Here is a 25,807-nt window from a genome sequence, read left to right on the forward strand (position 1 = left end):
CTAATGAAAAGCTCCAAGGCTGGTTTTCCAATCAGGCATGTGTTTAATCCATTGTTTGCTCTGATTAAAAAGGAATATATTACCAAATACTAGCAAATGTGCAAAGCAACAGGAATTGTTACACATTACATCTGAGGGTTTATATTGTTATAATTACTTTGGATAATAATTGTGTGTTAAACTCCAGTCGAAGAGATGTTTTAGTACATGTATATCAAGATATATGATAAGAAAGTTTTCAGCAACAGTCTTATAATGGTAAAAATTATAAGCAATGCAGATGTCTATCAGCTGAAAAATGAGTAAATCATAATATATTCACAGCATGGAATGTTATGGTTAAGAATGAATACATGTGAGGCTGGTGCTGTGGTACAGCAGGTAAAGCTGCCGCATATGACGCTGGCATTCCATATGGGTGCTGGTACAGTTCTGGGCTTCCTGCTAATGCACCTGGGAAAGCAGCAGATGTAGACCCAGATGAAGCTCCTGCATCCGGGCTTTGGCCTGGCTCAGCACTGGTCATTGTGTCCATCTTAGGAGTGAACCACCAGATGTAAGATCTCTTTCTTTCTCTGTCTCTCCCTCTCTGTTCATAACTGTGACTTCCAAATAAATAAATCTTAAAAAATAAATAAATACATGAAGTTGAGAGGGGAAAAGGCATGTTGCAGAAGAAAACACTTAGACAAAGTACCAATACAAAGAAAACTGAACAATCAGATACTCACATGTGGAATAAAACTATAATGGAAAAGGTGGAAGATACACACGAATGCAGAAAAGCCCGAGCCTACCCTGTGGAACAGCTATAAACAGGGAGGGAGGGCACACAAAGTACTCTGGTAATCTTAGTAAATACACTATTTGTTAGGTTGAAAGGTAAGCTGAGGGGTACTCATTTATTATTCCAAATATACTATATATCATACTTTCATCACTTATATTTGCTCCTATATGTGAATTTCAAATTTAAAAGGTCTAAAATAAATAATTTGGTTATAGTAAAAAATTATAGAATACAGAAAAATCATGAAGAAAATTAAAATCACTCATTAAACTAAACTATTCAGTAATAACCACCCTTTGGCATTTTTCCTACACAGTCACACATATAAACAGCTGGATTCTTTGCTTTTATAAAACTAGAACCCTACAATTACAATCATAACTTTTTTCACTTAATAGTGTTTCATCACCATTTTCCCTTGGAAATGCCCCTAAAGCTTGGTGTTTTGAATGGCTGCATGGCTCCCCTGGCGTGGATACTGCTGCTTCACAACAGTGGTGAGATGTAGGTCCCTGCACGGAAATCTGGAGCACGTGGTAGGCAGAAAGTGCTGTGCTGCAGGTGGGAATCAGAGACCCACTCTGGACTCTGGCCTGGTCATTCACAGCTGTGTGACCTTGGACAAGTTAGTTAACCCCTGTGAAATCCTCTGCTTCCTCATCTACTCCATCGATTTACTGTGAAGATGACAGGAGAAAATGTGGGTAAAGGGCTTAGCAACATCTTGGCATGTAGTATTCAGCCATTTGTGGCAGCTCTGGTTAATGTCCACAGGATAAATTCCTAGGATGATCAAGTCAAAGGTCATGTACATTTCTAAGCCATATTTTTGTGTTCTTGAATTTCAATACACAAACAGGGCCCTCCTAGGTAGCAGCATGAGAATTACCTGAGAACCTGCATCAGAAATGCAGATTCTCAGGCCCCGGTCCTCAGGCCCCACTCTAGCTCCTGACTCAGAAATCACAATTTTAAACTATTTTATTAATTTTAGAATTTACTTAAAAGGTAGAGATAAAAACAAGACACACACACACACACACAGTCTTCTACATGCTGATTTACTCCCTAAATGCCCACAACACCTAGGGCTAAAGCAGACTGAAGCCAGGAGCCAGGAACTCCCCAAGGTCTCCCATCTGGGTGGCAGGAACCCAGGTACTTGGGTGATTACCTGCTGCCTTCCAGAGTACACATTAGCAGGAAGCTGGAATAGGACACAGAGCCAGTACTTGAACCCAGGCACTCTGATATGTGACACAGCATGCTAACTACTGTACCACATGACCACCCCAGAATCCACATTTTTGCTAAGTGTCAGGGTGATATGTAGGTACAGTAAAGTCTGAGGATGAAGCTCCCTTTCTCTCCAGCAGCATACAAGTATGACTGCCCCTTTTAGCACACCCTTGCCAGCTACAGATTTTCATTCAAAAATATATACAATATTTATATTAAATATAATTAAAATATATACATTTTTGTATGTATATACACACACATAATTATTTTAAATCCTTCAATGTCAGAATTTTTTTAAGGGCAAGGTAGCCACTGGGTTTGATAATGGGAAGAAACCTTAAAGTTTATGTAGAAATGGGCTGGTGCCACAGCTCACTTGGCTAATCCTCCGCCTGTGGCGCCAGCACCATGGATTCTAGTCCCGGTTGGGGCACTGGATTCTGTCCCGGTTGCTCCTCTTCCAGTCCAGCTCTCTGCTGTGGCCTGGGAAGGCAGTGGAGGATGGCCCAAGTGCTTGGGCCCTGTACCTGCATGGGAGACCAGCAGGAAGCACCTGGCTCCTGGCTTTGGATCGGCGCAGCTGCTGCGCCGGCCACAGCGGCCATTAGGGGAGTGAACAACAGAAGGAAGACCTTTCTCTCTGTCTCTCTCTCTAACTCTGCTTGTCAAAAAAAAAAAAAAAAAGTTTATGTAGAAATGGAGTCTGTCTACATGTCTTTGGTCTTTATGTTTTTGTTTTTAGATTTATTTATCTGAAAGGCAGAAGAATGACAGAGGGAGAGAGAGAGATCTTCCATCCATTGGGTTCACTTCCCAGATGCAAACAGCCAGGCTGGGCCAGGCCAAAGCTAGGGACCAGGAACTCTATTTGGGTCTCCCACGTGGGTGGCAGGAACTCAAGTACTTGAGCCACCTTCTGCTGCTTCCCAGGCATATTAGCAGGGAGCTGAACTGGAAGCAGAGTAGCTGGGGCTCGAACCAACAATCCAAATGGGGGGTGCAGGCTTCCCAAGTGGTAGCTTAACATGCTGCACCAGCAACACTTACTAACCCTAGGTCTTCATGTCGAATTCACTGTTGACCTGGGTTAATGCCACATGCTGGCTACTTGCTTCTGCCATAAAAGGTCTTGAATTTGCCATGTCCTAGTGCCCAGTTTTCACTATGGTTTCTTTTTCGCTTTCCCAGTATTAAAGTTAAGCTCAATGTTTGTCATTTTCTGAATTATCCTCTTCCAGGTTTGCTACAGTTTAGGAGCTGTACAAATTTCAAATTCATCCTCTTTTTATACTTCATAAATATTTTATCAGTATATGTTTATTTGAACATCCAATTTTATAAAGTCAACTAAATGATTTCTAATTCTATTTTCACCTTTTTTTTTTTTTTTGCCAGGCAGAGTTAGACAGTGAGAGAGAGTGACAGAGAGAAAGGTCTTCCTTCCATTGGTTCACTCCCCAAATGGCCGCTACGGCTGGAGCTACGCTGATCCGAAGCCAGGAGCCAGGTGCTTCCTCCTGGTCTCCCATGTGGGTGCAGGGACCCAAGCACTTGGGCCATCCTCCACTGCACTCCCGGGCCACAGCAGAGAGCTGGACTGGAAGAGGAGCAACCGGGACTAGTACCCAGCGCCCCAACCAGGACTAGAACCCAGGGTGCCAGCACCGCAGGCGGAGGATTAGCCAAGTGAGCTGTGGCGCTGGCCTTCACCTTGCTTTCTAATGAGGTGACACTTAAGAAATATTAAAGAAATTTCTTTTTTCAAAATTTTATTTATTTATTGAGAGGTAGAGTTACAGACAGAGAGAGGGAGAGACAGAAAGAAAGGTCTTACATCTGCTGGTTTACTCAACAAGTGGCTGCAACGGCCGGAGCTGGGCCCATCCGAAGCCAGGTGCCTCTTCCAGGTCTCCCACATGGGTGCAGGGGCCCGAGCACCTGGGCCATCTTTCACTGCTTTCCCAGGCCGTTAGCAGAGAGCCAGATGCGATGAGGAGCAGCTGGTATGAGAACCAGTGCCCATATGGGATGCCGAGCTGCTGCAGGCGGAGGCTTAGCCTACTACAACACAGTGCTGGCCCCCACATTACAGAAACTTCTATTATCATTCTTCCCAATTCAGTTTTCTTTAATATATTTTTTAATTTTTTTTTTTATTTGACAGGTAGAGTTATAGAGAAAAAGACAGAGAAAGGTCTTCCTTCTGTTGGTTCACTCCACAAATGGCTGCCACGGCCGGAACTACGCTGATCTGAAGCCAGGAGCCAGGTGCTTCTCCTGGTCTCCCATGCAGGTGGAGGGTCCAAGCACTTGGGCCATCCTCCACTGCACTCCCGGGCCACAGCAGAGAGCTGGACTGGAAGAGGAACAACTGGGACAAGAACCCGGACCCCCAACCGGGACTAGAACCTGGAGTGCCGGCGCTGCAGGTGGAGGATTAGCTAAGTGAGCCATGGTGCCGGCCCCAAGTTTTGTTTGTTTTAAGATTTATTTATTTATTTGAAAGGTAGAGTTAGAGAGGGAGAGAAAGACAAAGAGATCATCCTTGGGGCTGGTGTTGTGGTACAGCAGGTAAAGCTGCCACCTGTGATGTGGCATCCCATACAGGCACTGGTTTGAGCCCCAGCTGCTCCACTTCTGATCCAGTTCCCTGCTAATGCACCTGGGAAAAGCAGCAGAGGATAGCCCAAGTGAAGAAGCTCCTGGCTTCAGCCTGGCCCAACCCTGGCCACTGCAGTCATCTTGGAATGAACCAGCAGATGGAAGAGCTCTCTCTTTCTCTCTCTGACTTTCAAATAAATCTTTAAAAAAAAAAAAAAGAACAACAACCTTCCATCTACTGGTTCACTTTCAGAATGGCTGTGATAGAAGCCAGGAGCCAAGAACTCCATGGGTCTCCCACATGGGTACAAGGGCCCAAGCACTTTGGTCATCTGCTGCTGCTCTCCCAGGTGCATAGGCAGAAAGCTGGATCAGAAGTGGAGCAGCCAGGACTCGAACTGGCACTCACATAAGATGCCAGCATCACAGGTGGCGGCTTAATCCATTGCGCCACAATGCCCCCTCCTCTCTCCTTTTAAAAGATTTATTTATTTACTTAAAAGGCAGAGTTACATAGAGAGGGACAGATGCAGATGGAAAGAGTTCTCAATTCATTTGGAGAAAAATGTTATTGTTTTTGTTAACCTGATATAATAAAAACTAATTATTTTTCTTTTACTTTTTATCACTTGAAAAACACTCGCTAGAATATTTTTCTTCACATATTTTACTTGAGTGGCCTTTAAGTACTACACTAGATTTAGCTAATTTTTAATGAACCCCTCCTTGTTCTATGTATTAGCAGCCTGCTTCTATGTGGGTAGACTTATGTTTGCTTAGGAAGGATGAGCTCAGGGGCTGGCTCAGATAAAGCTGTGGGTGCCACGGCACCCACATGGGTGCCAGTTCAAGTCCTGGATGCTCCACTTCCAATTCAGTTCTCTGCCAATGTGCCTAGGAAAGCAGCGGTAGATGGCCCAGGTACCCAGGCCCCTGTACCCATGTGGGAGACCTGGAAGAAGCTTTTGGCTCCTGGCTTCAGTCTAGTCCAACCCTGGCCATGTGGCCATTTGAGCTCTCTCTCTCTCTCTCCTCCCCAACTCTGCCTTTCAAATAAATGAATAAATCTTTATTCAAAAAAAAGGATGGGCTTTTATCTCTGGACTTTTCTTACTACTTTCCTAACTAACTTACATTTTATTTTGGTTATTGTAAACACTATTGTTGCATGTAAAATCTCTCATTTGGTCTTTAACTACTAAGTTAAATGCTAAGTACCTTCATTAATTTTTCCACTTTTTATATTATTAGAGTGTCTTCTCTATTATTGAACCGTTTTCCTTCAGTATCTATTTGGTAAGTAATTAATGAACACATACTATGTGCCAGGACCCAAGGACACGTATATTGGTGGGTAAAGATGATCCACCCTATCGAGAGGGAAAGTCAGACAGAATTCAAACTCCAACTGCACTGTGGTGATCAGTACCCGGAGAAGCAGCAGGAGTGCAGGGGGTGCACCTACCTCCAACCTAGAAGGCCAGGGGAAACAAGACCCAGAGGTTACGCAGAAAGGAGTGGGAGGAGGGTGCTGCTGAAGGAACAGCGTGTGTGAAAGTCCAGAGGCCAAAGGAAGCTTAGGGTGTCTGAAGCACTCGCAGAAATGCACAGGATCAGTGTCTGGCACAGTGGCTAGGCCAACGGTTGGGGTGGGATGCCTGCATGCCATACTGTTGAGCCCCCGTTCAGCTTCCAATCCAGCTTCCTGTTAATGTGCACCCTGGGAGGCGGCAGGTGATGGCTCAGGTACAAATGGGAGACCTGAACTGTGTTCCAGGCTCCTGGCTACAGCCTGGCCCAGCCCTAGCAGTTGCAGGCATTTGGGAAGTGAACATAGTAGATGGAAGATTGAGCTCTCTGACACTCTGCCTTTCAAATAAATACATCTTTACAAAATAAATTAAAAGAAGAAATCCACAACACCAAGACTCCAGCAGCTAAAGTAGAGAATTTTTAGGAGACGGACCAATGTTGTAAGTCATAAGAAGAAGCTCAGAGCAACAGCAGATGAAGAGCAACTAGGAGAGTGACACGATCAAATTCGCTTCTGACAATGACTGCTCTGCAGAAAGCTGGAGTGGAGACTGAAGAAAGAAACAGCACCCAGGAGGCCATGGCAGGATTCTGGGGCAGATGACAGTGGTGGTGTGGACTGCAACTGGACAGAAGTAGAAAGATTAGGGGCTGGCACTGTGTCTTAGTGGATAAAGCCACCACCTGCAGTGCCGGCATCCCGTAGGGGCGCCGGTTAGAGTCTTGGCTGCTCCATTTCCGATCCAACTCTGCTATGGCCAGGGAAAACAGTGGAAGATGGCCCAAGTCCTTGGGCCCTTGCACTGGCATGGGAGACCCAGAAGAAGCTCCTGTCCGGACTTCTGACTTCATATCAGCGCAGCTCTGGCTGTTGCAGCCATTTGGGGAGTGAACCAGCAGATGGAAGCTCTCTTTCTCTCTTTGCCTCTCTGTAACTCTGCCCTTCAAATAAATAAATCTTAAGAAAGAAATCTTAAGAGAGAAAACTGAAAGAAAGATTGATTGATTCAAAGGACCTTCAGAAAAGAGTACTGATGAGATTGGCTCATTGTCTGGATGCTGAGGGTACAAGGGAGACACTGAAGAGGAGGACAGCTCAGGCTTTGGCTCCAGCAACAAAGTGAGTCAGAGTCATTTCCCAAGACCGGAAAGCCAGCAGGAAGAGAGGTCTTGGAGGACAGACTCCAGTTCAGTTTTAATTTCAAGCACTTACAGAATATTCAAGTTGGCATTCTATACAGCAATCAGATAAATGGGATATATAAATTGGGAGGTATCCGATTCTGTGGCCATCAAAATCATGGAGTCTGCCTGGAAAAAATATCTAGAGCGAGAAGAGAGCACAGGACAGATCCTGCTATCAGTGCTGAGTTTAAAGATGGACAGAGGCACAGAGGCACAGGTGCTGTGGCTTAGTGGGTAAAGCTGCTGCCTGCAGTGCTGGCATCCCACATGGGTGCTGGTTCAAGTCCCGGCTGCTCCACTTCTGATCCAGCTCTCTGCTATGGCCTGGGAAAGCAGTAGAAGATGACCCAAGTGCTTGGGACTCTGTACCCACGTGGGAGACCTGGAAAAAGCTCCTGGCTCCTGGCTTCAGATCGGCACAGCTCTGGTCATTGTGGCCATTTGGGGAGTGAACCAGTGGATGGAAGACCTCTCTCTCTCTCTCTCTGCCTCTTCTTCTCTCTCTGTGTAACTCTGACTTTCAAATAAATAAATAAATCTTAAAAAAAAATAAATAAATAAAAAGATGAACAGAGGTAAAGGCCCTCACCCTGGACTGGTGGAATGAGGGACCAGAAGGATCAGTGCCAGTCCTGAGGTCTTGGTACCAGGTCTGCTTTTGTTCCCACAAGCCATCCTGTCCTGACATCTTGCTGGCAGGCTAGCCCAGAAAACCTCTTCCAGTTCCCCATCTAGGTGTGCCTGTTTACAATGAGCTCCTCTCATTTCTCTTGGTGCCCATAACTCCTCCAGCATCTCCTCCTCAAACCTCAAGTCATGGGTGCTACCTTCTGCCATCCCTTCTGGTTTCCCAGTTCAGCCTTTCTGTCACCAGTTTACCTTTACTCAAAGATAAACCATAGGTGTGACCTTGAACCCTTATCATGCTAAAACAAAATAGGTATTTAAACAATCTATTTGCTATCAAATTCTTAAAACTTTTAAAATACTACAGCCTAAGCCTGGCATATATGTTAACAGTAGCTGGAATCTTGAAATCCTGGGCATAACTATGATACCACTAGAATCTAACTTCTGGTTTAAATCATAATCTACATCTCCTTTTTAAAAATTTATTGGTTTGAGAGACAGAGACAGAGAGAGATCCCACTTGCTGCTGGTTCATTCAATGTCTACAAAAGTCAGAGCATGACCAGGACAAAGCTCAAACCAGGTCTCCCACATGGGTGGTAGGGATCCAACTACTTGAACCATCACCTGTTGCCTCCCAGCATCCGTATTGGCAGAAAGCTGCAGTTAGGAGCCAGAACCAGCAACTGAACTGAGGTCTGGCGGTGCACATCATAACCAGTGTCTGCAGTGCTAAGTCAATTGCCCACCCCTACATTTGGATTTTAAAAAGATGTAGATATTCCCATGGAGGTTCCTACCTATAATTAACACATGCTGTGGTTTGTTTGTGTCCCTTCCAAAAGCCAAAGTGAAACGTAATATGCAATGCAATACTACTAGAAGACAGAGCTCAGGGAGGTGATCAGGTCACTCAGGAATGGGATTGGCTGGTTTCTCTTTGTTTTAAACAGGAGAGGTAAGCCGGCGCCATGGATTGCTAGGCTAATCCTCCACCTGCGGCGCCGACACCCCAGGTTCTAGTCCCAGTTGGGGCACTGGTTCTGTCCTGGTGGCTCCTCTTCCAGTCCAGCTCTCTGCTTGGGCCCTGCACCCGCATGGGAGACCAGGAGGAAGCACCTGGCTTCTGACTTCAGATTGGCGCAGCGCGTTGGCCATAGCGGCCATTTTGGGGGGTAAACCAATGGAAGGAAGACCTTTCTCGCTCTCTAACTCTGCCTGTCAAAAACAAAACAAAACAAAACAAAAACAAAAAAACCAAGAGAGGCTGTACACAGTGTCTGTTGCTTTTGCCCTTCTGCCTGTACCAGGCAAGTTTAGGAACAAAGAGTCAACTTGGAAGCAGACAGCAGCCCTCACCAGACACTGAAGCTGCTGGAGCTGCTGGAGCCTTGATCCCCCGCTTACCAGCCTCCAGAACTGTGAGAAATGATTTCAGCTGTTTATAAATTACCCAGTCTAATGGTATATTTATGGCAGCCCAAAGAGACTAAGACAATGTGGAATTACTTACGTTGTTCTTCTAAAGTCTTTTTGAAGTGTAGGGTATTCTGGCATCTTCCTAATATCTTCCCAGTCTTTATCTTAGAAAAAAAATTTGAATATTGTTAGAGGAAACTAATTATTTTAGTTTTAAAATATACTTAGGATGTTTTTGAAATATGACTCAAAATGTGATTTTGAAAAGGAAAATAAATTACCTGCAGGAAATCCCATGACACTAAATATCCGATCTAGTTGATCGTGATGAAAGGGATTGCTTGTTTTAATATCTTCCTGGCGACAGTGAAAAATAGGTTCTGAAGTCAACAATTCAGCAAATATGCAACCTATTGCCCATATGTCTATAAAGGAAGAAAAACAGATTTTTGTATACATTTCTGTATTTCCTTGATTATAATTCCAAGGTGTAATCTCTACCTACATAAGAAGATAATTTTCAGTAAAGCAATATACAAAGCACAATAATACATTAAGAAAACACAAACAGTGTATGTGATTTGAAATAGCTGTATCATCATGCAACAGACTGAAAGGCAAATAAAAAACATTTACTTTAAATTCCATCACTGAAGTATTCAATGCTTTGGTCTAATACACAGTGTAACACTCAGCTCAAGTAGACTCAAATAACATTATCTTCAGATATGGTCGTATAATTTCCTTTAGAGCAATCATAGAGCAGAATTTCTAAGTTCTGACCCAGTTAGTGCAGACCACAAAAAAGGATTTGGCAAAAGTCACCTTTTGCCTGAAAGACTACCACATTCAATAGTTCCTTCAACAAACTGCAAGGTCTAGAAGCTGATGAACAACACAATACACACAAGCATGGCGAGAAAGCAGTACACACAATGCTCACCCAAACCATGTCCACTAGCTGCCACCTGTCCCTCACTCCCAAACCCCGCATGAAGTCAGGCACCTTTAAACACTTCATGAATTCTTGAAAATCATCAGTTATAGATTATTCCATTGGATTTTACAAACCAAAAGACAGTAACATAGATGCTGAGAACACAATAGTATACTCACAATGCTTTGCTGAGTATATGAATGAATTAACTTATTTAAGATTTATTTTTTATTTATTTGAAAGGCAGAGTTAGAGTCAGAAAGAGATAAAGAAAGATCTTCCAGGAGCCAGGAGCTTCATCTGAGCCTCCCATGTGGGTGCAGGGACCCAAGCAATGGACCATCCTCCGCTGCTTTTCCCAGGCACATTAGCAGGGAGCTGGATAGGAAGTAGAACAGCCAGGTCTTGAACCAGTGTCCTTATGTGATGTCAGTGTCAGAGGTAGAGGCTTAACCTTGCTATGCCATGACAGTGGACTCACAAATGAATTAACTTTTGTGAGACAGATGAATATATTATGCTTGCCCACCCAAATGTTATTTAGTAAGTAATTTTTAAAAAATATTTCTGGCCGGCGCCGTGGCTCACTAGGCTAATCCTCTGCCTTGCGGCACTGGCACACCGGGTTCTAGTCCCGGTCGGGGCACCGATCCTGTCCCGGTTGCCCCTCTTCCAGGCCAGCTCTCTGCTGTGGCCAGGGAGTGCAGTGGAGGATGGCCCAAGTGCTTGGGTCCTGCACCCCATGGGAGACCAGGAGAAGCACCTGGCTCCTGCCATCGGATCGGCGCGGTGCGCCGGCCGCAGCGCGCCTACCGCGGCAGCCATTGGAGGGTGAACCAACGGCAAAAGGAAGACCTTTCTCTCTGTCTTTTCTCACTGTCCACTCTGTCTGTCAAAAAAATAAAAAAAAAATTAAAAAAAAATATTTCTTTATTGCTCTGAACTACAGGGTGGGGGGAGGTAGAGAGAAAGGTCTTCTATCCCTTGGTTCATTCCCCAAATGGCCACAACAGCCAGGGGTGGCCAAGCTGAAGCCAGGAACCTGGAGTTTCAACTGGGTCTCCTACATAGGTGCAGGGGCCCAAGCACTTGGGCCACCTTCTGCTTCTTTCCCAGGCCATTAGCAGTGAGCTGGATTGGAAGTGGAGCAACCGGGATGCTGGTATTGCAGGCGGCAGCTTTACCATTATGCTACGACATCAAGCCCAAGTATTTTATTTCTTTTTTCTTTTTTTAAGATTTTATTTATTTATTTTAGAGGTAGGGCCATCTTCCACTGCTTTCTTAGGCCATAAGCAGAGAGCTGGATTGGAAGAGGGGCAGCCAGGACTAGAACCAGTGCCCATATGGGATGCTGGTGCCTCAGGTGGAAGCTGAGCCTACTGTGCCAGCCCCCAAGTATTTTCTTAAAAAGAAAAAACAATAATGCAAGGACTATGGTGCAATCTTTATATATATATATATATATATGTATATATATATATATATATATATATATACCTAGTGTTTAATAGCCCATCAAATGAAGTAGATAAACTAAATAGGAAAAAAGTTTATCATATCCATTAGCTAGAATAAGCATCAGTACGCCATTTCATAAAACACATTGCTAAAGAGAAAAAAATCAGACAGTAATGTCTCACTTTTGTGACCCCCATCCAGGAATTGTTTCCTTTCATATAAACTGGCTTCAAGATAATGGGAACATAGGCTTTCAAAAGCCATATTATATTACACTGTGACCTGCCATCATCAGATGCCATGAACTGTAACCTAATCTTCCTTAGTGACACAGCACAGTTGTCATCATCATGACCATTCATCATGACAGAGTAGTCATAACATTCCGTGTCTACTTTTTGACTCTTTTCTTTCTTACACATCAAGTTGACTTTTGCTCTTGCCCCTCACTCACCTAGCTACCTCTCTCATGGTCCCATCTCTCTCACCCTGGATGCCTCCGCAGTACAGTCAACTGAGGCTTCTAATTTATGCTGCCGCTCATGCCAGTTCCTCAAATGTTCTATGTTTCAAAGGACAAGAGCCAGGATCTAGATTTCTCTGTGAATTGCTGAGATAAAGAACCTCAGAGTAGCAGGTAGCTTACATTCTAAGATGTCCTGCCTGATACTAGCCTGTAACTTTCAAGTTTAAACTATTTATTTTTATATGAAAGGCATGGCAACACACACACACAGAGAAAGAGACAGACAGATCTTCCATCTGCTAGTTCAATCCCTCAATGCCTGCAACATCATGGGTTCAGTCAGGTCAGAGCCAGAAGCCCAGAACTTCATCTGGGTCTCCCACATGGGTGGCAGGACCCAGGTACTTGAGCCATCACCTGCAGCCTCACAAGATGCACACTGGCAGGAAGCTGGACTAGAAGTGGAGGCAGGACGCAAACCCAGGCACTCTAATTTGGGATGTGGGCCTATACCCAAATACCCACCCCTAGCCCATGACTTTAAATGATTATCTGGCTCCCATACCACTTGCGTGTACCTTTCAGGTCTCTTTCCTCTACCACAACTTGTACTCCTGACACAGACATCCCAACCCTACAGGTGCCACCACTCCCACTCCCCGCTACTCCCCAAATGTCATAAACCTCCAATGATACCAGATTATCAAACTCTCCATTCTTCTATGCTCTGAATACAAACATCTCCTGGAGCAGGTGCTGTGGCATACACAGCGAGTTAAGCTGCCGCCTGCATCACTGACATCCCATATAGGTGCTGGCTTGAGTCCTGGCTGCTCCACTTCCAATCTGGGTCCCTGTTAATGCTCCTGGGAAAGTAGCAGAAGATGGCCCAAGTGTTTGGGACCCTGCATCTACATGGGAGACCTGGAAGAAGCTTCTGGCTTTGATCTGACCCAGCCTTGGTTGCAGCCATCTGGGGAGTGAACTAGCAGATGGAAGATCTCTCCCCCTCTCTGTGATTCTGCCTTTAAAATAAATAACTGCATTTTAGAAAGAAAAAAAGGAAATACTCATTTCTAACACAGGCCAGGTATGCATGAAGGTGAGGATGAGTTGATATTATTCTTTTTCCTCTCTCTTATCCTTTCTTCTAACTTCCATTCAGAACAGATAATTGGGACTTGTCTAAAATTTAAAATCCATGAGTATGTTTTTATCTTTACATGGTAACTCTCCTTTACTGAGCAAGTAAGTTGCAAGTTGATTAAAATTCAATTGCAGCTCTCCTTCCCCTGAGGAAATAAAAAATATAGTTGGTTTTTAATTCATACCCAATTAGCATTACTTCCCAAACAACTCATCTATTTTCATTCCAACAGCAGAAAAGTTCATCAGAAAATATTCACAGAACTCTTCTCAGATGTGAGGGTCACATACAACAGAATCCTTACAGGTGTACGTTATCATGGACCTGCTGTGGAAGATCCCTGAGGACGTGACAGGCTTTTGTGGGGAGTCATTTCATTCAGCAGAAGGCTTGGGCCAAACCTGCCTTTTCTTTATGGAAATAGCCCTTCTGGATCACAGACTGTACTAGTGGTTGGTGACAGTCCCAGACATATGAATATTTTTAACTTATTTTTTAATTCCATTTTTCACAAATCTTTATTTATTTGAGAAACAGAGAAAAAACATACCCCCCCATCTTCTGGTTCACTCCTCAAATGCCCACGACAGCTAGGGCTTGTCTAAGCCAAAGCTGGGAGCCAGGGACACAATCCAGGTCTCTGACATGGGTGGCAGGAGCACAATCCTTGAGCCATCACTACTGCCTTGCGGGGTCTGCATTAGCAGGAATGCTGGAGTCCGAAGCCAGGGCCAGGAATTGAACCTAGGTTCCTTGATGTGAGAAGTAGCTGTCTTAACCACTACACTAAACATCCACTCCCAGGCATGTGAGTTTCTATTGATAATGCGGCCTCTCCTTCTGCCCATGTGCCCTGAGTTCTCCACCGTCAAACCTGTTCTAAGGCCCCACCTGTGATCTGCCAGATATTCCTTCATCCCCTGGCTTAACTGTCACTCTCTTCCTATCCTCTGGTGCCTTCTGAGATCATCTCAGGGACCAGACTGTTCTCAACTGTGGGTAGGGACACCCAAATAACAGAAAAAGCAAACTTACAATTATAACAGTCTCAAAAATACAGCCCTACTGTGAGTTCACTTGTTGGGATATCAACACAGTTAGGCTCTGATGTTGGCGCCTCATTCTTGGGCTGCTTTTCATTTGTCTGTGGTTCTCCTTTCTACACCCTTCATGGGGAGCTGTCCCCAGTCACTGCCAACAGCATGGCCTTGGCAGCCTCCAAGCTTTGCTATGGGCCCAGCTGCCTGGGTGAGGGTCCGATGTCAGTCTCACGTTTCTCTACCACCCAACGCGTACTGGTTTTCCACACAGTCCTGAGACTGCCAGAGCTTTCCCACTAATTTAACAAAGCCATTCAGCAGTATTTATGAAATATTTACAATGCTGCAGCACTGTGCTAGAATCTCAGTCCCTAGGGAAAGCTACAAATGTTCTGTAGAAATCAGACCTCCTGATAAATGAGGACATTACTATATTTTTGTTTGCTTTTTTTTTTTTTTAATCCAAGAACAGACTATTGTTCCATCTAATCTTTCCAAATGTGAGAACTTCCTTTTCAGTTCTATGAGTACCACCTGGTGTTTCCTAAACTATTTAATTGGGGGGAGGGGGGCATCTTCTAACCACTGGTTCACTATCTAAATGCCTGCAATAGCTATGGGTGAGTCAGGTGGAAGCCAGGAGCACGTGGGTCATCATCTCCCAGGATGCATGAGTAGGAAGCTGGCTCAGAAGCACAGTAGCCAGGACTTCAACCCACACTCTGGATATGAGTGTGGGCATCCCAAACAGCAGCTTAACCTGTTAAGCCATAATGCCAGCTCCATACTTGTCTGTTTTTAGTGATTTTACACTCTTGGTGGTCTTATTAAATAGAATTCAACAAAAACAGTTAAACATAGTAAAAAGTATTATTAACTGAGTAAATAAAGCATTCAACAAAAGGAAAATTTAAAGAAATGTGCTTGGGAAATTCACGTACCTTATAGAACCAGCCTTATTCTAGCAACTACTATTTACTCTCCCTACACTTTCTTTTTATTCCTGTTAGAGAAATCTGAGACTTGAGGAGAGTGCTATCCTGCTGATTCCCTCAATTCACAGTTATGACCAGGCAGTAAAATCTCAGACCTGCTCTATAGCAGACCCGAGATCCCACAGAGAAGGGGTGTATCACATGCTTTCTGACTGAAGAGCATCGCTAACCACCCCAGACTCTGTTTCCTACCTTGATGGATAAACTGCCATTCTAGGAGCCGAAACAGCGAGAGAAAGATTAGTCGTACTGTTTCTTGCTTGGGAAAGGGTGTGACTAACTTTTGCCCAAATAGAAGGAGTCTTCTCTAATACTGCACTATTCTTTTTTTGTTTTCCTGTTTTTCTTTACAAAAATTCTAAATCTCTTTCCAATTCTTCCGATTAATAGCTAGGCAATCAAAAACATGAGATTTGCATGTTATTGTTTCCATAGCAACTCAACAGGATAAGCTAGATGTCTCTTATTCTCCCAAAGAAAATGTTTTTTTCTTTTAAAAGAGTTATATTTTCCTATAGGCTTCTAACTTCAAATCTGCCAGAATGTAAAATACATGAACACAGAAGACGATAGGACCTTTACAAAGACATATAAAGTGGTGTTTACCAAGTAGCTTCATTATTACAGCATTTGGTGTTTATGAAACTTCAAAGCCAAGATAGTAAATCATTTTACACTAACTTACCTATGGCTTTTGTATAATGCCTTGCACCAAGCAAAAGTTCTGGAGCACGATACCAAAATGTCACAACCACAGGATCCAAATCTGCTAGTGGCTTTAGTGGAGAATTGAATAATCTGGCAAAACCCATATCAGCTGAAAAATAAAGTACATGAATAGAAACTCAGTTTGACATGCAATTAGTACCATGCAAGGTTGACAACAGCCACTAACTTTTTAGTCTTTTTCTTACTTTTTAATCAAAGCTCCACACCAAGCACTGGATACAAATTACTTCATTTAACTTTAGTATCATAGATACTACTGTGGTACCTGTTTTCTTTTCTTTTTTTTTTTTTTTTTTTTTTTTTTTTTGACAGGCAGAGTGGACAGTGAGAGAGAGAGACAGAGAGAAAGGTCTTCCTTTTACTGTTGGTTCACCCTCCAATGGTCGCTGCGGCCGGCGCATTGCGCTGATCCGAAGCCAGGAGCCAGGTGCTTCTCCTGGTCTCCCATGGGATGCAGGGCCCAAGCACTTGGGCCATCCTCCACTGCCTTCCCGGGCCATAGCAGAGAGCTGGCCTGGAAGAGGGGCAACCGGGATAGAATCCGGTGCCACAACCGGGACTAGAACCCAGTGTGCCGGCGCCGCAAGGCGGAGGATTAGCCTGTTAAGCCACGGCGCCGGCCGGTACCTGTTTTCTTAACTTTAAAAATTGTTTCTCATTTATATATTTTTATTCACTTGAGAGAGAGAGAGAGAATATCTTCCATCTGCTCCCAAATGCCTGTAACAGCCAGTTCTGGGCCAGGACAAAGCCAGGAGTCAAGATCTCCATCCAGGTCTCCTACATAGGTGACAGGGACCCAAATACTTGCAGCTGTCATCTGCTGCTGCCCAGGGTGTGCATTAGCAGGAAGCTAGAACCATAAGCACAGAGGGCTCTTGAACCTAGACACTCTCATATGGGATGAGAGCGCTGTCTGAACTGCTGAACCAAATGTATGCCCCTATTTTTCCTGTTGTACTGATGAAGAAACTGAGCCTTAAATATATTCTGACTTGTCTAAGATCAAAGAGGTAGTAAGTATAGAGTTAGAATTAGAATTGGCTTCTGACTTCAGATTTCCTGGTTCTCAGACTCTACAGTAGCATTCTTAAATGTTTGTAAAAATCTAACATAGTCCAAAAGTCTTTATCCATTAATTATAACTTCTGTATGCTTATACATTTAAAAACTGACATATTTTATAGCTCATACAAACTATGAAGAGCTATTTTGTACACATCTCTTCCTAACTCTATGTTCAGTGGCAGTAGATTAGTGATTTGACCTTGGCTATGATGGGAGTATTAACATGGAATTAGAACCCCCAAGACAGACAGCTACTGAACAATAACCAGCACATCACATGCATGTTTCTGAGAACACATATAGACATATATAAGGACATATAGAAACCATTTGTTATAACAACTTAATACTTAAGGCCTAAACCAAAACTAACCAATTTAAATATTAAGGGTGTATAAAATTTGTAAAAAAGAGTATTTACCACTATAGTAAAGTCATTGAAACTATTTTCTTATATTTTATAATTACCTTTTATCTATAAAGCTTGTTATAGTTTACACATGACATTCACATATATCATATATCACCTTATTTAATCCTCATCAGAACACTAGTTAGGATTTTGGAAGCGAGCACTGTGGCACAGCAGGTTACGCTGCTACTTGGGTCTCCTGCATCCCACGCAGGAGTGTTGGTTCGACTACTAGCTACTCTGCGTCCTATCCAATTCCCTGCTAATGAGCCTGGAAAGCAGCAGAAGATGGCTCAAGTAGTTGAGTTCCTGCCATCCATATGGGAGACCCAGATGGAATTCCTGGCTCCTGGCTTTAGCCTGGCTCAATCCCAGCTGTTGTGGCCATTTGGGTAGTGAACCAGAGGATGGAAGCTGTGTGTGTGTGTGTGTGTGTCTATCACTCTGCCTTTGAAGTAAATAAATCTCTTTATTAAATAAGTATTTTGCTCCCTATTCTGAGATGAAGAGTCTAATAGAAGTTAAATGATGTTCCATGGTCACAGGTATAGTAAGCGAACATGCCAGTATTCAAACCAAACCATGTTAGAATTTAGGAGTTAGATTCTTAATCACTGATCTGACAGCCAATGAATTAAACATATGATACATACAAGTCACAAAGGCAGAGGCATACGAATTATAAAGCTTGGGGCTGGCACTGTGGCGTAGCAGGTAAAGCTGTCACCTCCAGTGCCAGCATCCCACGTGGGTACTGGCTCAAGTCCTGGCTGCTCCACTTCTGATCCAGCTCTCTGCTACGGCCTGGGAAAGCAGTAGAAGATGGCCCAAGCTCCAGCTGTTGCAGCCAATTGGAGAGTGAACCAGCGGATGGAAGACCTCTCCTTCTCTCTCTCTGTGCAACCCTGACTTTCAAATAAATAAATAAATCTTTTAAACAAGATAGAATTATAAAGCTCTATAATTTGAAATATACAGTATGGGGGCCAGCGCTGAGGGGTAGCAGGTAAAGCTGCCACCTATGGTGCCAGCATCCCATATGAGCACCAGTTCAAGTCTTGGCTGCTCCACTTCTGATCTAGCTTCCTGCTAATGTGCCTAGGAAAGCACAAGAAGATGGCCCAAGTGCTTGGGTTCCTGCACTCATGTAGGAGACCCAGAAGAAGCTCCTGGCTCCTGGCTCCTAGCTCCAACCTAGCCCAGCTCCAGCCATTGGGGGAATGAACCAGTGGATGGAAGATCTATCTCTCTCTCTCTCTCTCTCTCCCCCTAACTCTTTCAACTAAATAAAATAAATCTTGAAAAAATACACACTATGTTTTGATTGTATAAAGGGGCTGCAAAGAACAAAAAATGCAAAAATGCTCAAAAGTTATAATTAAGAAGTCAATCTAAAACTAATATGCTTTTTATATAGCATAGAGTAAAACTCTGATTTACAGTGATTTCATTTCTTTAGAGTTTAAGTAATGTACAATACTTTCTGAAAATGCTTTGGAGTATCTCAGTCTGAAAAAACAAAGCTATCCAAGAAAGCCTGTGCTGATGCCTACTTCTTTTAAACTAAATTTTCCCTTGGCAACCAAAAATATTCAAAATTACTCTGTCAACAGCACACCTACTGTCTTACAACAGTGCACAACATTCAAAGCAATGCTTTGTTTATTTATTAGATGTTGACTGCAAGTATGCCATCAAACAGATACAAATGACCTTGTATGGTTAATCCAATTAAACAATCAGATGTTGACTGTGGAAGGCAAAGTGTGATGGGATGCTGCTGTGTTCACTGAAAACCATTTCACAGGAAAGGCTAATGCCAGTATTTCTCTACTATTCCCTACTTCCTTAGTTTTTTCTAAGCTTCATCTTTTTTTTTTTTTTTTTAAGGTTTACTTATTTATTTGAAAGGCAAAGTTACCGAAAGGCAGAGGCAGAGGCAGAGGCAGAGGCAGAGGCCGAGAGAGAGAGAGAGAGAGAGAGAGAGAACTTCCATCCCTTGGTTCAATCCAAAAGCCAGGAGCCAGGAGCTTCTTCCTGGCCTCCCACACAGGTGCAGGGGTCCAAGCACATGGGCCATCCTCTACAGCTTTCCTAGAGCACAGCAGAGAGCTGGACTGGAAGAAGAGCAGCCGGAACCAGAACCAGCGCCCATATGGGATGCTGGTGCCGCAGGCAGAGGCCCAGCCCACTACACCACGGTGCCGGTCCCCTAAGCCTCATTTTTTTTACTGTCAGATGGAATTAAGGCAGAAGGAAACAATGAATAGTCTTAAAAACAATTCCTGTCTACTGGGGGATTTTTAAAGGAGTTTCTAATAATTATTATTAATTTAGACAAAAGGGAACTAGCCTAAACATTACTGAACACTTTGTTTTCCTAAAATTGAATATGGATGAAATTGCACCGTTTGATGTACAGTAGTAAAATCCTGGCCTGGGTGCTAATTAGGCAGACTCAAGTGACAGAAAGGTGACCACAGCAAGGAGCACACATGGCAAGATACAGAGGAGATGGAAGTAACAAAGGGTAAGCGCTGTGAGAATACAGGAAGCTGCCCCTGGTGTCTACCAGGTGTTAAGGCCCTTGCAGGGAGAGTCTGTGTCTCCTTCTGGTGTTATCTGGAACAATGTTTAATACACACTTGTAGAAATGGACCAATCTGAAAGTTGAACACGAGCTGGAGGCTGAAGGGTGAACCATACTGAATATAAAAGAGGAAGGCCTTAAGCATTTTAGGGAAGACCTGGGAAGTCTACAGGTTCCAGAGGAGGGAAAGGTTCAGATACAGCAAAGTATCCAGGGTGTTTCCCATTCAGCTACACTTTTCTTTCAAATCAAAACAGAATTGTATTAAAGTGTTGAGCACAGACATTGGCATTATTAATTTTAAAAAATAATGTACCACTAAAGTAAAATTTAAAAGCAATTCAATCAACTTGATTGCTTTGCTAGACCTTAATTATTAATCATTACTTACTTTCAGCCTTGGTTTTATCCCTAATCTTGGGTAGAATTACTATTCTAAAACTCCTAACAGCAAGGTAAGTAACTGGCCCAGGCAGTGTACAGAATCCTCCGTGGAGGACTAGTTAGGGGAGGACATCAGACATGGGTGAGTGGAACCAATGTGATGAATGGTGCAAACAGGAAGAGGACAATGAATTAGGCTGGGGGAAAGGGAGTACAGGTTGCAAGCAGGACATCCAAATGGAGAGAAATACTTCGGCTTGGGTGAGAGAATGTCTTTGGAGACTCAGATTTCTGAATCATTTTTACAGAATCCAAGATTCTGAGGCTACAACTTCTCCAAAGAAGTCACTGTAGAGGGAGGTCATGTTCCAGCCCAGTGCTCAGCTTATCCTGAAACAGGTTAACAGGAGTAAGAGGCAGCAGTGACTAAAATGCAGAATAGCAAAGTGGTGGGTGGAAAGCCAACATTCTATGATGTCACACAGACCAAAGGGAAAGACTGCCTCGAGGCCAGACTGATCAGAACAAATGGTTTGTGCGGTTAAGGGGACCAGTGACTAAGACAGGCCCCTTGGTCACAGGTGTCCTTTTAGGGAGCAGTTTTCTTAGACGGGTGGAATTTGAGGCAAGATTACAGAACAAATTAGGATAAGTGGAACCAAAGGGTGAATATCATGGTTTCAAAGGTAAAGGAACAAGAGGGGGAAAAAATAGAACAAATGCTAAAGCCAGATGGATGTAGGGGTTATTTTAAAATTGTAAAGAAGACTATGAATGCTTAAAGGTGTGAAACAGAAACTTGAAAAAAAGGAAGACAGCAATCCTGCAATCTGTGGAACTGAATTATGGTGGAAAGACATCAGAAGCTGGGAAGGGCACTAGCAGTAGGACTTAGGAAGGGAGGAAGGACCCCTCTTCCCGAGGCTGTTTCAGAGGCATAACTGTGCTGACCAAAGAGGAGGCCTGCAGGGGCCACCCCAGAGGGCCCCAGGGTAGGAGTCTCAGGACTCGGAATTCAAGCCCTAGCTTTGAAAGGCTGGGCAAGCTGCAGCCTCTCACCACCCAGCTTTCCTTATGTAGGACATCTACCTTTTGAGGGTAGCTGTATGAAACAAATGAGGTAGGGAATGAAAACACCTATCGCTCTATCATTCACAGTCTCTCCCAGGGAGAGATCATCCTCCCCACCTTTTCACCTGTTTCTGGCAAAAAAATAGGTACTCAATCATGTCTAAAAAAGAGAGAGGGTTAAATAAAAACAGAAACAGTGAGGAGTAGTGGAAAGGGGCCACGGAGGGAAGAGAGGAAAGCAGTTACCAAGATTTAATTAATATCAGTACTCTGTGAGTGAATCTGAATCTCAGTCAACTCAAAGTGGAAGTTTTAAGAAAGGGAAGGTAGTTTAGAGCAGCTTCTTCAGGAACTGGGTTAGGGAAATAATCAGAGAAATAGAAAAGTGAGCAGGGAATGGCGACTCCACCCTTCTGGGCTCCCAGTTTACTGTAAAACAAGCTACAAATCCCACCACCCTTTTGATGGCACTTCTTTTTCTATCATAAGCAAGCCAGACAGGGTAAATAAGATCACAAATCAGGACTTTTGAGATGGGTTTGTCCCCACCTTGTACTGACTGACAGTTTTACCCCCAAAATTGTGCTTAAAAACCCCACTACCACCAGCTCCTTTGGGAATTTCCTCTCTTGGAGGCCCCTCCAGGCCACTCTGGCTGGAGGTCTCTGACATATAAATCTTGCTTCTCGCTCTCTCTCTCGCTCTCTCTCTCTCTCTCTCTCAATAAAAAGAAAAGATAGAAAGAAAGCCAAGCAGCAGGACATCTCAAAGGAGGGTGGCATGAATGCACAGAGGGTTGACTTTGCACAAGTTTGTACCACCTCCAGCAAGGCACACTCCAAAGGCAGAGAAAGCAAGCTGAAGAAACAAGATGCATTAAAACCCTTCTAAAAAGCACTGAGTACCCATTAAATATAATTTCTAGTGAGAGAAACCAGAATAAAGCATTTGTTGGCTCATTTTTGTTCTAGGTATGTCATGGGTATAAATGATGCTGATTTCTTTTGGCACCTTTGGGGTTCCAAAGGCAATCTGAACACACACACAAGACTCCTGCCAGTGCCTCAATCTAGCAGGGCAGGTAAGAGAGGCCGTAAACATCCACACTGATTCAGGGCAGATCTGCCCGTGCCAGGCAAGGACACACAGCGTGGCAGAGTAGGGAGGCCTGCAGAGGATCTGTAAGCAGCAGGCAGGGGTGGGTGTGTGTTCGGGAAGAGAACACTCGGCCAGGCTGACATGAGAGTAAGATTGGGGGATTATGTGTAGGGTGACTGTGCAAGATAGTGCTGCTGATGTATGTGGAAATGACTGCTTTTCTGGGCTTGCTGGTCTGTTCTCAGTGCTGCCACAAGTCGGCTAGGATCTTACTGTGGAAAACACCTTTGCATTTCATAGCCTATCTACGGTTTCAGCATCTTTTCTAAAACTACTATGAGGAAGCAATTTCACACACAAAAAAACCTTAAATATGAATGTTAAAAAGGGAAACCATTTTTGCCATCACTTCAGTTTCTTAATTATTTTCAGAATAATTACCTACCTATTTTGACTCTCCCCCTCTCAGGACCTTCTCCCATTACTAGGATATTTGCTGGTTTCTAGAAATAAAAATAGAGCATTCAAATTACTGTTTTTATTCTTTTGACATGCTCTAAAATGGAACAACTTTTTTATAGTAGGAAATTATCATTTCTGTATTTTCATCAAAATTATAACCAAATAATAAGCACCCTCTACACAGTTAAAGCATTTGACATCCTTTAAGTTAATATTAACTTTATAAAAACATCCTTGCTACTTAAACATACCTTATTTTCAAAATCATACCATACGAATAACTGCAAATTAATCAGAGCTACCATTTCTATTTACCTCATAGAAAAAAAAGTAAAAATTTTAAAACCTGCACAAATGATTAACTGTTTACTGCCCACAACAGTTAATGTGGTTGAAAATTTTTATATAAAATTTCAAACCACAACAAAATTTATTTCACTTAAGTAAATCAAGCAGAATAGTCCTTGCCAAATATTTCTAAACTACCAGAGAAAAACACGATTAACATTCAACAGACTCCATTAAAATTCATAGTCAGCTATAGTATGTGCAAAAGTGAGAAATTCCAAATATAATTTCAAGATGTAGGAAAATTAAAAAAATGAAGGCTAATGCAGAGATATATAAAGAAAAGAGCAGGCTGCAAATGGATCCACCATCTTTTAAGTCATCCTCATCTGTAGACATGGAAACAGAAATTGTGGAGATAGGCTTCGGGGGAGGGAGGGGGAGTAAGCCTCCTTTGTAAACTCTTTGGAGAGAAAATTTACATTTTTATCTTACTAGATTCAAGTACTCAATCAGGGACTTTATTTGTCTTTTAGGGACAGAAAACCATGCTAAGCATCAAGGGGGAAAACAAAGGCACAGGAAACCAGGCTCCTGACCTGCAGGTGCTCACCACTATCCGCAGAAGGAACAACCAGGGGCTCTGTATCAAGGTCTAGGTTAGAGACCCCTTCCAATGTCCTGTCTTTTTTTTTTCTTTTTTTTAAGTTTCAGTGAAAACAATACACAGTTCAAAGGAGGATGTGATTCAGGAGAAATTTCAATGTGAAGGGAAGGGTTCACTGGGGCTTGGGGTCGGGGCAGTGTCCATTAGCCAGATCCTGAAAAACAGACAGGAAATAGCAGGGCAGAGTGGAGGAAGGACAAGCGCACTGCAGGAGACGAAAGGGCCAGAACAGGTAAGCCTGGACACAGTTAAAAGTCTGCCTTGACAGAAATCAGAGTGCCCGTGGCGGGGTTGGGAGAGCGAACACAGCTTCTGGCTAGTCGTGCCAGGTGAAGTAATGTGACCATGATACTGCCAACAGAGAGATAACAGGGCAGGGAGAAGTAACGGAACTGGGTATGAGGTGATGAGGGCTTTGTCAGCTACAATGGAGAGGGTGGTATAGAGCTGAGAAAGCATTTAGAGGAGAAAATTTATAGGGCTCTGTGGCTGGCTGAAGTCAAAAGATGAAGAGTGATAAAGATATCATCAGGTTCGGAGTTCACGTGACTGGAAGAAGGAAGACGCGGCCTGTGGAGACAGAAGTGAGGAGAGGTGCTGGCTTGGGCTGTGGAGCAGCACAGAGCAGATGACAACTTGAGTTTCAGTCACATTAGCCAGGGGAGTGGGGACAGGAAGCTTTGGATTTGAAACTTATTTTCACAAGAGGATGGCGACTGAAAACAGGAGACAAGATTAGTTACCACAGCAAAAGGAGAAAAACAGCATCAGGCGAAAACTAAACTTTCAAAATTCAAGTCTGATGACCACTTATCAAAGACCCATTATGTAAAAAATGTTCTGCTGCAGACATTCTGGAAACAAAGAAAAACAAAACAAGAAGACTTTGACTTTGGGGAGCTTGAATCTAGCAGGAAAAGACAAACAGCCTTTTAGAATACAAGCAGGTTGTGAAAAATACCAAAATGGGGGGAGGAGGGAATGCTGGGAAGGAATGATTCTTTTATAAACATCAGGATAGTCTTAAATAAGACTGACTAGGATTTTGATAGACAGGACTAAACAAAAGAATGAATTTTCAGGCTCATGGAACACTACAGGCACATTCACACAGAAACACCAACCTGCCATGATGAGAACCTATAAGTGTTTTGAGGTGACTACAGCATAAAATGTCCAATGTGTAAATAAAACTGAGAATCAAATGCCCCACATTAAAGAGACCAGAATTTATTCTATAGGCAAAGCCAAGACAGGGCAATGAGATCATCAGATCTGCTTTTGAAAAACACCTGGTAGCAATGTGAAGGATGCACCAGAAAGGATGGAGGACCCCAAAGTAGAGGTGGAGAGACCAGCAGGATGTGGGCACCCTGACCTGTGACAAGGGGCACAGAGGAACATAAGAGCATTTATGAAAGTCTGAGACTTGGCATCACTTCTGTGAACCACCTTCTCCTTGATTCCTTCAACAACTATTGATTGAGCATATGCTAAGACAGGCTGTGGTTTAGATGCTAGAGATACAGCAGAAAACAAAAATGGGAAAAATCCCTATCCTCATGGAACTTACATTCTGGTGGGAAGAGACA

General features: G+C 43.4%; 1 protein-coding gene across 3 annotated transcripts in view; it reads right to left on the minus strand.

The window, feature by feature from the left end:
- CDK19 (cyclin dependent kinase 19) overlaps positions 1 to 25,807 on the minus strand; it is a 189,666-nt gene that overhangs the window by 12,652 nt on the left and 151,207 nt on the right. For all 3 annotated transcript variants that reach the window (XM_062186608.1, XM_062186609.1, XM_062186610.1), the window contains 4 exons: positions 23,244 to 23,301; positions 16,132 to 16,263; positions 9,682 to 9,825; positions 9,495 to 9,564 (listed from right to left, as the gene is read on the minus strand). In XM_062186608.1, the coding sequence (XP_062042592.1) occupies positions 9,495 to 9,564; positions 9,682 to 9,825; positions 16,132 to 16,263; positions 23,244 to 23,301 (404 nt within the window). The remainder of the gene's footprint in view (positions 1 to 9,494; positions 9,565 to 9,681; positions 9,826 to 16,131; positions 16,264 to 23,243; positions 23,302 to 25,807) is intronic.

The sequence above is a fragment of the Lepus europaeus genome, chromosome 3, assembly GCF_033115175.1.
Source record: "Lepus europaeus isolate LE1 chromosome 3, mLepTim1.pri, whole genome shotgun sequence".
Lineage (NCBI taxonomy): Eukaryota > Metazoa > Chordata > Mammalia > Lagomorpha > Leporidae > Lepus > Lepus europaeus.